Genomic DNA, 15,719 nt, shown 5'->3' on the forward strand with positions numbered 1-15,719 from the left:
AAAGCCACAGGACAGTATGGGGTCTTAGGGGGTGAGAATAAAGAGAGATGGCATCAGACGGCCAAAGCCAGAGGCAGAGGAAGATGGGGAGGGGCCAGTGGGGCAGGAAGAAGCTGTGAAGTCAGGGAAAAAGGGTGTTTCGGGGGACGAGAATCAACCTGGACCCATGCTGCCCCTAGGAAGGGCAAGATGAAACTGAACCACCACGGATTCCATGGCCCGATGGCCTCCAGGTCACAGGTGACCTTGAGAAGAAAGATCTCAGGGGACCGGTGTGGACAAGAGCCTGCCTGGCATGGCTTCAAGAGATAACTGAAGGAAAGCAAGTGGAGACACGATAAACAGACAACTCCCTGGAGGAATTTTACTCTCAAGAGGAGAATTAAAGGCTAGTAGCTGGAGAGGGATGTGGGGTCAAGAGAAGGTCTTTAACGATGAGAACTCTCACAGCGTTTTATGCAGAAGAGGGTGGGTGTGATGACTGTGGATAGAGAGGGGAGAACTGCAGCAACCATGTCCTAGGAGGAGCTGACGGGCCGGGACCACCAAGCGAGTGGAGGGTGGACGCTCCTTCCCTCACCCCGACACCCGCATGCTCTCAGTGTCCGCGCCGCGGGCCCTAGTGCCCAGGCTGAACGCGGGGCCGGGACTCTGAGGACGCCTCCCGCGGGGCGCAGTCCGCTCTGGCCAAGGTGGAGCGGGACGCGGCGCTTCCGACTGTGTGCGGGTCGGGTCGGGGTTGCAGGGATGCGAGCGAGGGCAAGGTCCGCAGGCCAGGGACCCCTGGCGTCCGCTCCTGCCCTGTGTTCCTGCCTTCGGTAGAGAGTTGCGCAAATCTAGCTTTAAACGCCCCAGTCCCCCTCAACTTCCCCACCTTATCTCCTCCCAGGCCCTCTGATTTAGAAGTCCTGCAGCCCCCGATAGTTGCATCTACGATACCGACCCTCGCAGCAGCCCTGCGAGACAAGTATGATCGTCCCATTTTTCGGAGTAGCAAACTAAGGTTCAGAGACGACTAGGGCCCAGGTCCGTCTGGTTTGCAGGTCCGCTTTCCCCTCCCTCCGCCAGCGGGCGGTGCATGGGACTGGGCGAGGCAGCTCCTCCCTAATGAGGCGACCTGCAGCCCCGGCCCCACCCCGACTCCGCCCCACTGCGGGGCCCTGGTCCGGGAGGCCTCTCAGCTCGCAGCCCGACGGGACTTGGTGATTGGGCGGGACGGAAGAGCTGGGTGGGGCTTTCCACCAACGGAGATCGTCTAGCGGGCGTGGTCACGACGAGGGCGTGGCCTGGTGCCCCGCCCCCTTCAGCGCGCTCAAAGTGGAGGGTGACTGCGGGGGCGGGGTCAGAACACTGGCGGCCGATCCCAACGCGGGTCCTTGGAGCCCGACGCCGAGCAGCGCACTGGCGGGGCCGAGCAGGTATCGACAACCGCGCGGGGCGTCTTGGGCTGGACCAGGCGGGCGCCTGAGGCCTGCTGAGGACCACAAAGGGCACTGGGGATCGCGGTCCAGGCTGTGCTTCCTCCCGCGGGCCCTGGCCCCTGCCTCCGCCCCCGCCCCCGCCTTCCTGCAGCGAAGCCGGCTGCGGCGGGGCCGATTGGCGCCTGCGCTGCTTCCTGCGGCCGGGGCCAGTCTAATGCATGGGGCCCGGGCGGGGGACTAGGGGGAAACTGAGTCACGTCGGTGTGGGAGCAGTTCTGTGTGGGAGGCACCACCCCCACTCGGCTCCGGGAAGGATCCCCCTCCAAGCTATGCTTTAGGGTCCCAGCCCCCACCTGTCTCCACAGGGGCCGCAACCCACTCCCGCCTTCCCCTTCTTCAGCACCCAGGGGTCCCGCCCTGGCTCCCAGCAGCCTCGACTGGTCCCGGAATGGCTGGAAGGATCCGCTGCAGCCGCCTCCCTCCCCTCCCCCTCGTGTCCCAAGCCCCCGTGTGCTCCCTACGCTGGCTCTCCGCACAGTGTCAGCTTACACGCCTTATATAGTCCGAGCAGGCTCCAGCCGCGGCCTGCCTGCCGGGACCTGGGGGCGGGGGAGAGGAGAGCCGGCCCCTGACTCACCCGGCCGCCCGAGGCTCCAGGCTGGCTTGCGGGGAGGCCGCGCCAGTTTAGTCCCTCGGCCCACCCCTGGTTGAAAAGAACCTCAAGCCTGGATTCAGGCACCCCTCACCGTTCCAGTCCCAAGGGAAGGGAGGCTGCTTCTGTCTTTCCAAAGTGAGGTCCGCCAGCAGCCCAGCCCAGCCTGACAAAATACCTGCCTACTATGGCTTGGGTGTGCTCAGGGGCTGCCCGTGCCTGCCTGGCCCCGGTCCAAGGCTGGTATCTTGAGTTGGGCCAGCCTGCCTGCCTGCCCGCCCACCATGCTGGCCACTCACCTTCTCTTCTCTCCTCTCCTCTCAGGAGCCGGCATCATGGATTCCTTCAAGGTAGTGCTGGAGGGGCCAGCACCTTGGGGCTTCCGGCTGCAAGGGGGCAAGGACTTCAATGTGCCCCTCTCCATTTCCCGGGTGAGCCTAGGTTTGGGGAGGGGGCTCCCCCAGCGGTCTTTGGGTGCTCAAGTCTCCAGAGGGTGATGGGGGGAGTCCTAACAGGAGCTGGTCAGGGGCCAGCAGGCCAGGACATGTCCAGGTCCGAGATGTAGTGGTACCTGCCCGCTGCAAGGACTCCCAATGAGGTGGATACTGGGAGGGAGCACCCAGGCTTCCCCAGTCCTGCACTGTACCCGATGCTGTTCTCCCAAGCTCCTGTGGCCACTTCTGAGGGCGGGAGGGAGGCTCATTGTGCAGGATGGGAGCCTGACATTTCCAGGAGGTATCTAAACTTGAGGTAGCAATGCTTGGAGCCAGGCCCCAGGCAGGGCACTGCGACTATAGGATTTCACTTCAGACGGACGCACTTCTGCCCAGGGAATAGCAGTCGTCATCCTGTTTTTCCAGATGAGAGAAGAACTCATGAAGAGGTGGAGGGGCTCGCTCATCGAGTCCATGTTGAAGCAGGGATTGGAATTGAAGCACGGGATGGTGTGCATTTATTGTGGGTAGAAGGGGTCTCTCCCCAGCCTATGTAAGGACCTGCATCCACCATTCCCATTCAGGATGTGGTGGCCTATGACCCCAAGCAGAAGTGTAGGACAGGGCTCCTCTCTAGGGGCTTAACTTCAGCTTCCAAGAGCCTGCCCTGGTGGGGGTGGAGCTGGAGGCTGGCTCCTCCCTGTAGCAGGGGGATTGCCTTATAAGCCCAAGAATGCAGCCCCATGCTGGGATGGCCAACAGTGGCTGCAGTCTGCAAAGCTGAAAAGGGCTGGCCTAGGCCTGGCCCCCTGAACCCCACTGGTGGGCCCCTCAGCTGGTCACCAGGCTGCAGCTCCAGCTGTATGGTCCAGTTGTGAGACACAACAAATTGTCTGCCCAGAGTGGGTGAGGCCAGCCTGTGGGCTGGCATCTCTGACTGGCCTGGGGGTCAGCAGGGGGTGGGGACTTCCTGCCCTTTATATCCGCCTGCCCAGAGAGGCCCACCCAGGCGTTGGGTGGGCAGGCAGCTGTTGTCAGGAAGCCCAGGGCAAGCCCAGCCTGGAGGGGCCCAGAGGGTTGTGGCCTGAGGAGGGAGTCAAGGTGGAGTCTGTCTGCAGGAGCTGGGCATGGGGGTTAGGGGAGGCTTTTCCCAGGGGTCCTTTCATGGTGGTCTCCGGGAACCTGCCCCGCCAGCAGGGTAGTGAAGGCAGTGGTCGCCCTACCGCACACATCCTCCTACACAGCCTCACACAGCTCTGAAAACCTACCCAGCGTCCTGCCCCCTGGGAAAGTGCTGGCCCAATGCATCTGGGGACCCTGAACCTCAGTTTCTTCCCTGATGGAGATGACTTTCAGATATGGCCTGTTGGGGGCACTCCCAGCTCCAGCTCCCTGGTCAGCATCCCCGGCATGTGGGTGGGGCCGGTAGCTGATCCCAGCCCTGGAGTTGGACCTGGGCCCACATGGGTGAGTGAGGTGGGCTTTTCAGAGTTAGGCCAGCCCCCTCCCCCTCCCCTGACCCCAGGATGGAGGGAGGTGGGAGGGGTGAGGGCTGGCCGTGGGCCCAGGCCTGGGTGATGAGGTAACGTCTGGGACTGGGGGGTTGGGCTGCTCAGGCTGACTCACCCCCACCTCATGCAGGGTCCAGCCCCCTGGCTTTTTCCCTCCTCGGCTCTTCTGGCCTTACCCTGCCCCTGGCCTGAGCCCCTCCCTGCCTCTGTCTCCAGCCACCCGCCCAGCGCTGTCTCCTGCTCTCCTGCCGCCCTCTCCATGCTCTGAACACCCCTCATCCTCTGTGCTTTCTGCCCTCCTCACTCTGGGAAGGGAAGCTGTTCCCGCCCCCTACCCCCTCTCCAGGAGTCAGCTAGCTGCTCCTGTGCACCCCAAGACCTCCATCTCGGGCTCAGCCCACACCTCCCAGGAGCCAGCCCTGTGGGCAGGGAGTGGCTGGGCCAGGTTTCCCTTCTACTGACTCACCATGACCTTGAGTAAGTCACTTCCCCTCTGGGGTGTCACTTCCTCACATACCGTATAAGGGGTTGATTTAGTTGGATTGAACTAAAGGTGAGGGAGGGGCTCAGGGTATCTCCAGGTGGGCTGACCCCTCGGTTGGGCCCCCATGCTCAGCAGAGGTGGCCCACAGTGCCTTAGGGTAAGGGACACTTCCTAGCCCTGCCTCTTACTAGCTGGGTGACTTGAGGCAAGTTGTTTAACTTCTCTGTGTATATTTTCTTTTTTTCTTTTTTCTTTTTTTTCGAGACGGAGTCTTGCTCCGTCAACCAGGCTGGAGTGCAGTGGCGCCATCTCGGCTCACTGCAAGCTCTGCCTCCCGGATTCACGCCATTCTCCTGCCTCAGCCTCCCGAGCAGCCAGGACTGCAGGCGCCCGCCACCACACCCGGCTGATTTTTTGTATTTTTAGTAGAGACGGGGTTTCACCGTATTAGCCAGGATGGTCTTGATCTCATGACCTGGTGATCCACCCACCTCGGCCTCCCAAAGTGCTGGGATTACAGGCGTGAGCTACCGCGCCCGGCCTCTGTGTACATTTTCAAGTGCAAAATGGGTAAAAATCCCTGATTACTCCACAGGGTTGTTGGAAGATTCAGTGTCAATATGTAGCATACTTGGTGCTCAATAAACAGAAGCAACTGTTCTTATTTAGCGAGTGAGGAAGGGGCCACTGAGCTCTCTTAGCCTTCTGACCTCCCACGCAAGCAAGAAATCATGTTGAGCCCAGCTCGCCTTTCTTTTCCTGGTGCTGTCAGGCTCTGTGTCTGGCTGCCCTGCCCTCTGACATCTCTCTGAAACCTCTTGCCTCCCTTTTCCCTGCCTCAGCTCAGTCTGTGCACTGGCCCACCTGAGGAGCCTCCTGGGGCCTCTGGCAGCCTGGACCCCCCAGATGCCCCCCACCCAGTGAAATTGTCTTCCAGCACTGCCTCACAAAAGCCTACTTACTGCAGTGCCAGGCCTCTTGCCAGATGGCTGGGTAGCCCCTTGGGCTCAGACCCAGTCAAGCTGTCCTGCCTGTGTTGCTGGGGCTGGCCTAGAGGCCTGGAAGGGGATTATCAGGGTCACCCCTCTCAGGGCCTGGGAGATACCCCATCCCAGACATTAAAACTGCCAGTGGCCCCTCTACTCTCAAAGCCAAGTCCTAGTTCCTTCTGGCATTCAAAGCCATCATAAGTGAACTCACCCGCTAGGCAGCACACCCCATTCTCCTTTACCGAGGCCCACAGCGTCCTCGAAGTCATTCTTGATGGTCTCAGCTCATCCTGGTGGCAGCCATTTCTCCCAGCCTACTGTCTCCTCTCATTGCCACAGGAACCAGGGACTCCCAGCTCAAGAGCCTGAAGGATTGGGGTTGGAGAAAGTTGGCAACTGAGGGCTTGGGAGTGACACCCATGTATGGCCTGTGAAGCCCCGGCTGTCACCTTAGGCCCCATTCAGGCAGTGTTCACAGGGAACCGGAAGATAACAGGGCCTGTTCTGGCTCTCAAAGGCTCCTAGGAGACCCCTGCAGATGGCCCCTGACAGGGTGCTGGGGGGTAAGAGGTCCGTAAGAGCCCCCGGTGGTTTCAGGGAGGAAGCCGCCCCCTGCATGGGTCAGACGGCATATCTGGTAGGTGGAGAGGCCTGGGCAGGAAGCCAGCAGGAGCCTCAAAAGGCAATGGTCCTCCTGAAAAACTTGGGCTTTAGCCTGAGCCTGGCTGTTTGTGGACATCATAGCAGTTTCTGGACTGTGGGGGAGGGTCATGGTGGTGAATAAATAAGCAGTGTGACTGAGGAAATTGTGAAGCTCGGGTGAGTGCCACCACCTGAGTTGCTTTAGTGTCCAGCAGCTGCCTAGATCTGTGTTGAATGAAGAGCTCTCTGGGTTCTGGAAGTGGGGCAGCTTTGGGTGGGGCAGCGTTACCACCATCAACCTGGCTTGGGTCTGCAGGGGCCAGGGCCTCAGTCACTTTGCTTCTCTCTCCATAGCTCACTCCTGGAGGCAAAGCGGCGCAGGCCGGAGTGGCCGTGGGTGACTGGGTGCTGAGCATCGATGGCGAGAACGCAGGGAGCCTCACACACATCGAAGCTCAGAACAAGATCCGGGCCTGCGGGGAGCGCCTCAGCCTGGGCCTCAGCAGGTATGCGGGTGGGCATGCATGGATGCGGGTGGGCATGCATGGGTGCGCGGGCGCTGGCAGAGGGGATCCCCGCGGGCTCAGCCCGCTGTCATGCTTTCCTTCTTCTCCAGGGCCCAGCCAGTTCAGAGCAAACCACAGAAGGTAGGAGGCAGGCCGAGACATCTGGGCGGCGGGCGGTGTGGGCTTGGACGGCCGGGCCTGCTCGCCCTCCTGGCACATTCTCGGTACCCCAATCCCTGGCCGGAAGTGGAGGGCAGAAACGAGCTAAGGCGGGCCTAGGGCCCTGGAGTTGAGTCAGGGGCTGCCGCACGGTCCTGGCACCACGCATGTCCGCCTGTCTGTCCGCCTGCCTGCCTCCCGCCATTGGCACTGCGTGCTCGCCCACACTCGGTCAGCCCTCGGTCCTGCGTGGACTGAGATCACCACTCCCAAATGGGCCCCTTGAAACCTGAGTTGTCCTCTCCCCTTAGCCTCCAGACAGATGTGGGGGGTGGGGGTGGGGGGCTGGAGCTGCCGCTGTCCTCTGGCGCAGGCGCCCCACTCCCACCCAGGTCCCCACCCTACCCCGCCCGCCCGCCCTGCCCGGCTCTGTCTCTGCCCAGGCCTCCGTCCCTGCCGCGGACCCCCCGCGGTACACCTTTGCACCCAGCGTCTCCCTCAACAAGACGGCCCGGCCCTTCGGGGCGCCCCCGCCCGCTGACATCGCCCTGCAGCAGAATGGGTACGTCGGCCCCTGCCCGCCCACGCCCGCGCCCACGCCCACGCTATCAGGCCCCCTGTGGTCCCACGCCCGCTGCCCGCTGCTGCTCAGTCTGTGCTGCGCCCCAGCCTGGCGGAACCGTGCGGCAGCGACCCCTGGTGGCCGGGGTGGGGCTGCAGGCACAGGGCCCCTCCCGAGGCTGTGGCGCCTTGCAGGGCACCGCCCTGGGGAGGGGTCTCTGAATGAGGCCGCGCCCTCCGCTGGCGGCTGGGGTTTGGGTTGTAGTGTCGGGCCAGCTGAGCCCCAGACACTCAGTGCCGCCTTGTCCCCGGCTGTTCTGACCCCTCCCCATCTTTCTTCCTCTCCTGTGTCTGTCCCTTTGTCCCTTTATCTGTCTATCTGTCTTATTTCCTTCACAGGTGCAGACCCTTGACAAGTCAGTGAGCCCCCTCTGCCTGTCCCTCTCTTCTTCCTTTTGGCACTCTGGGCGGCGGCCCCTCCCCACCCTGGCTGCCCTCCTCTCCACTTCGCCCTCCTGTCCTCTCACCCACCCGCCCAGCAGGGCTCCTGGCCTCACCTTTACCCACTCCCTCCCATCACTGTAACCCAAACCCACATACACCAAATCCTGGGAGGGGCTGCCCCCACTGCCCACCCCCAGTGTGGGGTTCTGAGCCACACCCTCCCCACAGACAGCCGCTTCGACCGCTGGTCCCAGACGCCAGCAAGCAGCGGCTGATGGAGAACACGGAGGACTGGCGGCCGCGGCCGGGGACAGGCCAGTCGCGTTCCTTTCGCATCCTTGCCCACCTCACAGGCACCGAGTTCAGTAAGTGCCAGCCCAGGGCAGGGGGTACTCTCCTGGCCCCCAGCCCAGTCGTGAGCCCTGACCCTCTGTCTCTCTTGGTCAATGCCTGCCTCTGCCCTCTCAGTGCAAGACCCGGATGAGGAGCACCTGAAAAAATCAAGGTACAGGGACGGGCATGAGCCCCTCTCCCACCTCCTGCCTCTTCCATTCCAGCTACTGCCCTATGTCTACTCCTGAGGCTCCCAGCTGGGGCTCTCCATTCTCCTTCCTTTTTTCCCTCCCTCCTTCCTTCTTTCATTCCTTCCTTCTTTCCCTCCCTCCTTCCTTCCCTCCTCCCTCCCTGCCTCCCTTCCATCTCTCTTTCCTTCCACTTCTTCCTCCCTCTCTCTCTGCCCCTCAGGGAAAAGTATGTCCTGGAGCTGCAGAGCCCACGCTACACCTGCCTCCGGGACTGGCACCACCAGCGCTCTGCCCACGTGCTCAACGTGCAGCCGTAGCCCGGCCCTCTCCAGCCGGCTGCCCTCTCTGCCTCCCTCTTTCTGTTCCTCCTGCCCAGGGCACCCCCTTAGTGCCTCCAGCTTCTGCCTACCTCACCCCCCACTTTCCTGCGCCTGGCCTGAGCCTCCTGCTGGCCTGGCCCTGGCTGCACGACTGGGTTCATCTGACACTGCCTTCCTTCTTTGCCCTATGGTACTGCTGTCTGCCAGGTCTGTGCTGCTTTGGGCCTGGAAATAAACATTCTCAGCCCTGCTTGCTCTGCCTCTGTTTTCTATCTTTGTGGACCTGGTTTGCATTTGGGGTGTGGGGGTGTTTCATGGTTTGGACTCAGTTTGGGCCCTGCCGTCCTCGTTTTCAGTGGGAGGGGGGTACCTGGCAAAGGGGCCCTGCCCTGCCATTGCAGATGGCTTCCTGGCATGAGGGGAGCCCCGAGAGCTGCCTCAGAAGCGGGAGCCCTGCTCCATCCCCAGCTATAGACAACACGCCAGCTACCTGGACGTTGCTATGAGAAGCTGCCCTTCCCATCCCTACCCCAATGGGACCTGGAGTCCAGCTCAGCAGTTTCCATGCCCCCAGGCATCTCCCGTGGGGCCAGCAGGACCCAGGTTGGGGGGTGGGGCCATGCCAGGAAGCTCAGCCATGCAGGGCCTTGAATGGCAGATCTTGCAGCCAGGTGCCCAGGACAGAAGCCCCAGCCCCAGCCTCATCTACACCCCAGGAGCCCTGGCCTGGTGAGAGGGAGTGGGCTCGGGCCTGGGCAAGGGTGGGCAGCCTCCAGGGCATGGGGGTGGTGGGCTTCTCTCAGCTCCCTGGGGCTCCACCCCCTGTCCTTTGGGGTCTGTGGGCACCCCTTTAGAGCCACTTTCCCCGGCCCCGGCAGGCCCTACCACCCCCAGCCCCACCAGCCGCCCGCCCTGGGCTGTGGACCCTGCGTTTGCCGAGCGCTACGCCCCGGACAAAACGAGCACAGTGCTGACCCGGCACAGCCAGCCGGCCACGCCCACGCCGCTGCAGAACCGCACCTCCATCGTGCAGGCAGCTGCCGGAGGGGTACCAGGAGGGGGCAGCAACAACGGCAAGACTCCTGTGTGTCACCAGTGCCACAAGGTCATCCGGTGGGTGTCCTGTTCCAACCCTGGCTTTCCCATCCTGCAGCCCAGCCCCACCTGTCTGCCCACCCATCTTGCCTCAGCTGCGACGCGGGGGAATAAGGATTCAGTTCCCAGCTGGAGTAGGAGTCGGGACCTGAGCTGGGTCCTCAGATTCTTAATCCCACGCTACCTACCCCAGCCTACCCACAACACTTGCTAGCAGCATCTGCCCTGGCGAAATGGCCAAAGGGCCAACCATAGGCTGAAGCTGTACCCCTACCTTTGCTGCTTTCTAGGCCAAGAGGGGCCTGCCCCTTCCAGTGCCTCTGCCCCCCACTCCTGCTCTCTGTCTCTCTCTGCTCTCAGAGCATACAGGCCTAGAGCCCCTCCCTCTGTGCACTGCCCCGTGGGGCCAAGCAGCATCAAACACCCCCCAGCATCAGCATGCTGGATTCTAGAGCCTTCTTAGTCCTCAGCCCTGGCCTGCTCTTGACTCTGTCACCCTTTTTTTTTTTTTTTTTGAGATGGAGTCTCACTCTGTCGCCCAGGTTGGCATACAGCGGCACAATCCCGGCTCACTGCAACCTCTGCCTCCTGGGTTCAAGGGATTCTCCTGCCTCAGCCTCCTGAGTAGCTGGGATTACAGGCACAGGCCACCACGCCTGGCTAATTTTGTATTTTCAGTAGAGACAAGATTTCACCATGTTGGCCAGACTGGTCTCGAACTCCTGACCTCAGGTGATCTCAGGCCTGCCTCAGCCTCCCAAAGTGCAGGGATTACAGGTGTGAGCCACCGCGCCCAACCAACTCTGTCAGCTCTTGCCAGGTAGATCAGGCAGGCCAGCAGGATAGGATGGTCCCAGGGTTTGCCCAGGGGCTCCTCAGCTTTCATGAGGCTCCAGTCGTCAGCCCTTCCTCCCGGGGTCCTCCCTGCTCTAAAATTGCCTCTCCTGTCACCAGCAGTTCAGTGTGACGGGCTGGCTCTGCAAGCTTCATGGCTGTCATGGTCACTTCCCAAGCCTGTCTTCTACCCTGTGTGGAAAATGGGGAGAATGAACTCTCCCTCCCAAGGCTTCCCGGTGGGTGGTCAGTCAACCTGCAGGGGACCAAGACCTCCACCTCCTGTGCATGTGCTCCCTCTCACTGCCCTCGCCTCCCGGCAGGGGCCGCTACCTGGTGGCGCTGGGCCACGCGTACCACCCTGAGGAGTTTGTTTGTAGCCAGTGTGGGAAGGTCTTGGAAGAGGGTGGCTTCTTCGAGGAGAAGGGCGCCATCTTCTGCCCGCCATGCTATGACGTGCGCTACGCACCCAGCTGTGCCAAATGCAAGAAGAAGATTACAGGCGTGAGTAGGGCTGGCTGGCGGGGAGGCGGGCCCAAGCCTGTCAGTGGGAAGGAGGGCTGCTGGGCAACCCTCAGGCTGGGGGTCTCCCCGAGTGAGCCCTCCAGGTCCTTACCAGCCTGTATAGGCTACGGTACTGGCCTCACCCTGCATTAGTCAGGATGCTGTTAACAAATGACCATGTTCCTGCTCAGAAGCCACCCAAGGCTGCAAAGAGCATGAGGACCAAGCCTGGAGAAGCTCTGGGCCCTCATGACTCCCACTTTGGGCTCTCCCTGCCCTGGTGAAACGGTAGAAGGGCCAGCTTTACATGCTGAAGCTGCTCTGTCTCATGCTTCCTCCTTATTTCTGGATCCAGAGCCAGGGCTGCCAGGGGTAGCCAGAGAGCTCTGTGATGGTGCTGTTCATATCAGTGAGGTTTTACCTTGACCACAAGTAGTGGGAAACTCAAAATAATGGTAGATTATTCCTCGCCTAAAAACATCTAGGGGTGGGTGGTCTGGGACTGGTCTGGTGGACCCAGGCTCCGCCTTGTTGCTTGACTGTTCACAGCACCTGCTTACTTACCACTCATAGAGAAAGATGATACTTCAGCCTCTGCCAAAATGCCCACCTTCCAGCCAGCAGGAAGTTGGAAGGGGAAGAAAGGGGACAGAGCTCCATGGCGTCCATCCTTAGAGGATGCTGCCACCTGACTCTCTGCTTCCATCCCATTGGTCAGAACTCAGTCACATGACCACACCCAGTGGCAAGGGAGGCTGGGAAATATGGTCTTTATTTTAGTTACCCATGTGTCCAGCAAAATTGGGGGTTCCATCAGTAGGCAAGAAGGGGAGAATGGCTGGGTGCAGTGGCTCACGCCTGTAATCCCAGCACTTTGGGAGGCCAAGGCAGGTAGATCACGAGGTCAGGAGATCAAGACCATCCTGGCTAACACCGTGAAACCCCGTCTCTACTAAAAATACAAAAAATTGGCCGGGCGTGCTGGCGGGCGCCTGTAGTCCCAGCTACTCAGGAGGCTGAGGCAGGAGAATGGCGTGAACCTGGGAGGCGGAGCTTGCAGTGAGCCAAGATTGCACCACTGCACTCCAGCCTGGGCGACAGAGCGAGACTCCGTCTCAAAAGAAAAAAAAGGGCCGGGCGCGGTGGCTCAAGCCTGTAATCCCAGCACTTTGGGAGGCCGAGACGGGCGGATCACGAGGTCAGGAGATCGAGACCATCCTGGCTAACACGGTGAAACCCCGTCTCTACTAAAAATACAAAAACTAGCCGGGCGAGGTGGCGGGCGCCTGTAGTCCCAGCTACTTGGGAGGCTGAGGCAGGAGAATGGCGTAAACCCAGGAGGCGGAGCTTGCAGTGAGCTGAGATCTGGCCACTACACTCCAGTCCGGGCGACAGAGCGAGACTCCGCCTCAAAAAAAAAAAAAAAAAAGAAAAAAAAAAGAGAGAAATCTGCCTACCAGCCTTGGGCTCCCACCCTACCAACCCACACTCCTGGTAGAGCCCCGTCTCCCACCAGCTCAATGCCCAAGTTCCTTCACTGTGACCTTGTCTGCTCCTATACAACAAGCAACACCAGACAGTGAGAAGAGCCAGCCAGACATGGGCACAAAATCTGTTTCTGTGATCTATTGGCTGTGTGAGCAGGGGATAGTTGCTTTCTCTGGACCTCACTAAAGAGAAGGGTGGCACTGTGCTAGGGCCAGCACGGTTGCAAGGTAGATGTAAGATGGGGTACAGGTGTTGTGGAGGGCAGAAATGCGCCATCTGAAAGCTACGTGTCACCCACACGTAACGTCTTGTTTGGCCTACACTATTTCATTTTAAAATCAGTAGCCAACAATTTAAAATCAGAAGATTTGCCTGATGCAGTGGCTCATGCCTGTAATCCCAGCACTTTGGGATGCCAAGGTGGGAGGATTGCTTGAGCCCAGGAGTTCAAGACCAGCATGGACCTCTGTTTCTACAAAAAAAAAATTAGAAAATTAGCCGAGTGTGGTGGTGTGCACCTGTGGTCCCAGCTACTTAGGAGGCAGAGTGAAAGTGAAATCTCCTGCTTTTTATTTCTTTATGTATAATGATAGGGTCTTGCTCTGTTGCCCAGGCTGTAGTACAGTGGCATGATCACTGCTCACTGCAGCCTTGATCTCCTGGGCTCAGAGGATCCTCCCACCTCAGCCTCCCAAATAGCTAGGACTAGAGGTGCCCACCAGCATGCTCAGCAGATTTTTAAATATTTTTGTAGAGATGAGGTTTTGCTATGTTGCCCAGGCTGGTCTTGAACTCCTAGCCTCGAGCAATCCTCCCACTCTGACCTCCCAAAGCACTGGGATTACAGACGTGAACCACTGTGCCCAACGGATTTCACTTTAACACCTAGATCTCAGCCTGAGCCAGGCAGGCATTCCTGAATGAACCAGTAGCACTGTTGCCAGAAGAAGAGGTGCTCCTCTGTATGACACAGTCCCCACGTGGCCCTTGCAGGGATTGGATCTGGGATCCCTGGATTTAAACTCAGGGCCATCCTCATAACAGCCTCACAAGGCTGGGATTAGCTTCCCAGTTCACAAGGAAGAAACCAAGACTTGAGAAGGTCAAGGTCTGCCCAAACCACAGATCTCGGAGCCTCATGCCGCCTTGAGGCCCCATGCGGCCCTCTGCCTGCTTCAGAGGTGAATACTGCTGGCCCTGGCTGGCCCCAAGGCTCCTAGGGAACAGCCCAGCCCAGGGAGAGCTCAGCGCCTTGTGTCTCTGCCCCCTCCCACCTCCTGCGGAGCGCAGTCAACTCACCCACAAAGGGCCAGGCACTGTGGGGCTAGATCAGCTAACAAAACAGTTGATGCTTCATGCCCTTCTGGGCCTTACGTTTTGGCTGGAAGAAGAGGGGAGAGGCAGACAGTAAGCAATAAGCACAATAAGTAGGTTGTCTGGAAGTAATGTTAGATCACATTATGGAAAACAGGAAAGAGTAGAGCAAGAAGTGCTTGGGCGTGGTGTAGGGAAGGCAGCTGGCTGCTACTCGTGTGGTCAGGGTGGGACCTCGTGGAGAAGACTGCATTCGAGCAGAAACTTGAAGAGGGTGAGGGGTGAGCCTTGAGATACCCGGGGCAGAGCAGTCCAGGCAGAGAGGACAGCCAGTGTCAAGCCCAGGACAGGAGCGTGCCGGGTGTGCCAATTTCAGGCAAGAGGCCAGTGTGCAGAGGCAAGGTGAGAACGCAAAGGAGAGCAGTGGGGGAGACGGGTGGGAACGAGGTCAGACCTGCTGGCCTCCGGCGTCTGCATGGGGCTTGGTTCTTGCTGGGAAAAATGGGAAGTGGTAAGGGGTTTCATGCAGGGGGATACAGCCTGTCTCGGGTTGCAGGGGCCTGCTGCGGCAGCTGGGATCAGAGGGAGGAGCTGTAGGCCAGTTGTGTGATCCCAGGGGCCAGATCGCTGTGGCTCACCTCGCATCAGGGAGGCTGTGAGAAGCACTCAGAATCTGGATATGCCTTGGGGGTGGGCCCCACTGGATTTCCTGGTGGACCTGGTGTGGGGTGTGGGGTGTGAGAGGAGGGTGTGTTTGGCTGCAGCAAACGGGAGAATGGAGTTGCCATCCGTGTTATGGGGATGCCTGTGGGAGGAGAGGTTTGGGGTGAGGGGATCAGGAACTGAGTACTGGACATGGCAGGTCTGAAGGCGCAGTGGATGTCCACTCAGAGACCTTGGAGTTGGAGATGGAGGCATGGGAGTCCTGAATGGTTAGATGTAGCATTTACTATGAGAAGGAACAGGGCCCGCGGCCAGCTGTCCTGTGTTCCCGTGACCCAGGGGAGGGTGGGAGGGGCCTGAGCCTGCCGAGTGACTGGCACCTCCTTCCAGGAGATCATGCATGCCCTGAAGATGACCTGGCACGTGCACTGCTTCACCTGTGCCGCCTGCAAGACGCCCATCCGGAACAGGGCCTTCTACATGGAGGAGGGCGTGCCCTACTGCGAGCGAGGTACCCGCTGGCCAATGAGGGTGAGGAGGGATGGTGCATGGGGCAGGCATGAATCCAGGTCCCCTTCCTCTCTGCTCCCATCCTCAGACTATGAGAAGATGTTTGGCACGAAATGCCATGGCTGTGACTTCAAGATCGACGCTGGGGACCGCTTCCTGGAAGCGCTGGGCTTCAGCTGGCATGACACCTGCTTCGTCTGTGCGGTGAGAGCCCCGAGCCTTGGCCTCAGCCCCAAGTCCACCGGCCCTCTGTTCGTTGCCTGGGGGATGCAGGAGAAGCTGGGAAGGGGCCTCTATTGCTGCCCCCAACCCCATGTGACTGGGCCTTTGCTGTCCTTAGATATGTCAGATCAACCTGGAAGGAAAGACCTTCTACTCCAAGAAGGACAGGCCCCTCTGCAAGAGCCATGCCTTCTCCCATGTGTGAGCCCCTCCTGCCCACAGCTGCCGCGGCGGCCCCCTGGAGTCATGGCCCGGCATTTCTGGGTAGGGCTGGCAATGGTTGCCTTAACCCTGGCTCCTGGCCCGAGCCTGGGGTTCCCCGGGCCCTACCCCACCCGCCTTATCCTCCCACCCCACTCCCTCCACCACCACAGCACACCGGTGCTGGCCACACCGGCCCCCTTTCACCTCCAGTGCCACAATAAACCTGGACCCAGCTGTG

At 60.2% G+C, this 15,719-nt stretch overlaps 1 protein-coding gene across 4 annotated transcripts; it reads left to right on the forward strand.

Annotated features, from left to right (window-relative positions):
* The first annotated feature begins 1,287 nt into the window (after positions 1-1,287).
* PDLIM7 (PDZ and LIM domain 7) lies at positions 1,288-15,719 on the forward strand. Of its 4 annotated transcripts, none has more exons than XM_010386438.2 (13): positions 1,289-1,418; positions 2,398-2,504; positions 6,488-6,639; positions 6,750-6,780; positions 7,242-7,360; positions 8,032-8,168; positions 8,272-8,308; positions 9,315-9,376; positions 9,526-9,760; positions 10,900-11,080; positions 14,936-15,056; positions 15,144-15,259; positions 15,396-15,719. In XM_010386438.2, exons 2-13 carry the CDS (start codon positions 2,409-2,411, stop codon positions 15,480-15,482), a joined length of 1,374 nt encoding a protein of 457 aa, XP_010384740.1. In that variant the 5' UTR covers positions 1,289-1,418; positions 2,398-2,408; the 3' UTR covers positions 15,483-15,719. The 4 variants fall into 4 exon arrangements, with proteins under 4 accessions (XP_030782689.1, XP_010384740.1, XP_010384741.1 ...); XM_010386439.2 differs by lacking the exon at positions 7,242-7,360 and adding an exon at positions 7,759-7,775 and having other exon boundaries at positions 15,396-15,717; XM_030926829.1 differs by lacking the exon at positions 7,242-7,360 and having other exon boundaries at positions 1,288-1,418; positions 8,246-8,308; positions 15,396-15,643.

Source organism: Rhinopithecus roxellana, chromosome 3 (assembly GCF_007565055.1).
Source record: "Rhinopithecus roxellana isolate Shanxi Qingling chromosome 3, ASM756505v1, whole genome shotgun sequence".
NCBI classification, from domain to species: domain Eukaryota; kingdom Metazoa; phylum Chordata; class Mammalia; order Primates; family Cercopithecidae; genus Rhinopithecus; species Rhinopithecus roxellana.